At 35.6% G+C, this 1,189-nt stretch overlaps 1 protein-coding gene across 1 annotated transcript in view; it reads right to left on the bottom strand.

Moving 5' to 3' along the window:
• Positions 1-1,189, bottom strand: part of GPN1 (GPN-loop GTPase 1) — a 21,144-nt gene that overhangs the window by 12,780 nt on the left and 7,175 nt on the right. The window contains exon 9 of the mRNA XM_009326905.1: positions 302-347. Within this exon, the coding sequence (XP_009325180.1) occupies positions 302-347 (46 nt within the window). The remainder of the gene's footprint in view (positions 1-301; positions 348-1,189) is intronic.

The raw sequence follows: 1,189 nt of genomic DNA on the forward strand, positions 1-1,189 counted from the left end.
TTACCCTTATGTTAAAAAGTTAAGTTTCCTTATAGCCTAGGGTTAAGGTTCAAAACATTTTTCAAATTGTTAGTATCACGTCTAACTTAAACGTTTGGGTGTAACTGCCCATCCCTGATTCTTCTTGTGCATTTGTATACCAGATTAAAGACCTTTTTAGATTCGGTTTTCAGCCTGCAGCTCCCTCCCAGCCTCCCTTTTCTAGAAATTCTATTATTATAGTAAGACAAAGACACTACTGCAAAGCAAGCTAAACAAAACAATGTTCTACTAAGACATAGAAACCATAGCTTTAACTTACTTTGTTCATGACAACAATGAAAGGTAGCTTTGTCTTGTACAGGATACTAGGGGGTGGGGAAACAAAAAAAAAACACAAAAAAAAAAACATTAAAAATTAATTTAAATCTCACTAGAATAGAAAACAGGTTAAGCGTAAGGCAGACAAGACTTGTGCAAAACTGAATACATTTGACTTCAAGAGGTAATTATTTTCCTCTGCATCAATTAGAATGTAATTTTTCACCCAGATCCTGCTTACCATAGTTGAACGAAATATGGGCCCCAAGATGTAAGCGCACATCTGTAAGATATAAAATCTCCTTCTACACACCCAGTTGGTTTTGATTACTATTTCTATGATTCTCAGATCCCAGTTTTTAACTCTCTCTGCATTTTCTAATTATTTTGACTCAAACCTTAGGTTCTGAGATATTATTTGTGAACTCAAATAATTCAAAACATCTATAAAGCAAAACTACCTTGAAACATGAGCTTACATATTCATTTCACTGAATATATTCTAGCATCTTTTGCTTAATGCTAATGTCAGAAAATGCAGCATGTGTGAGACATATTTTGCATACTACTATCACAGTGATATAGCTTTAACCTTGGTACAAGGATTGATAGGTTTTTTGAAAACCTTTTACCAACTTTTACCATGATTATGACAGCTCTACATGTGTTGATCTTTACATAGGTATTTAGTCCCTGGTTTAACATGAAAGAAAACAGATCATAGAATTATTAAGGTTGGAAAAGACCTCTAAGATCGAGTCCAACCGTCGACCCAACACCACCATGCCTACTAAACCATGTCCCTAAGCGCCTCATCTACCTGTCTTTTAAATACTTCCAGGGACGGTGACTCAACCACTTCCCTGGGCAGCCTGTTCCAAGGTTTAAC

The sequence above is a fragment of the Pygoscelis adeliae genome, unplaced genomic scaffold, assembly GCF_000699105.1.
Source record: "Pygoscelis adeliae isolate BGI_AS28 unplaced genomic scaffold, ASM69910v1 Scaffold487, whole genome shotgun sequence".
NCBI lineage: Eukaryota > Metazoa > Chordata > Aves > Sphenisciformes > Spheniscidae > Pygoscelis > Pygoscelis adeliae.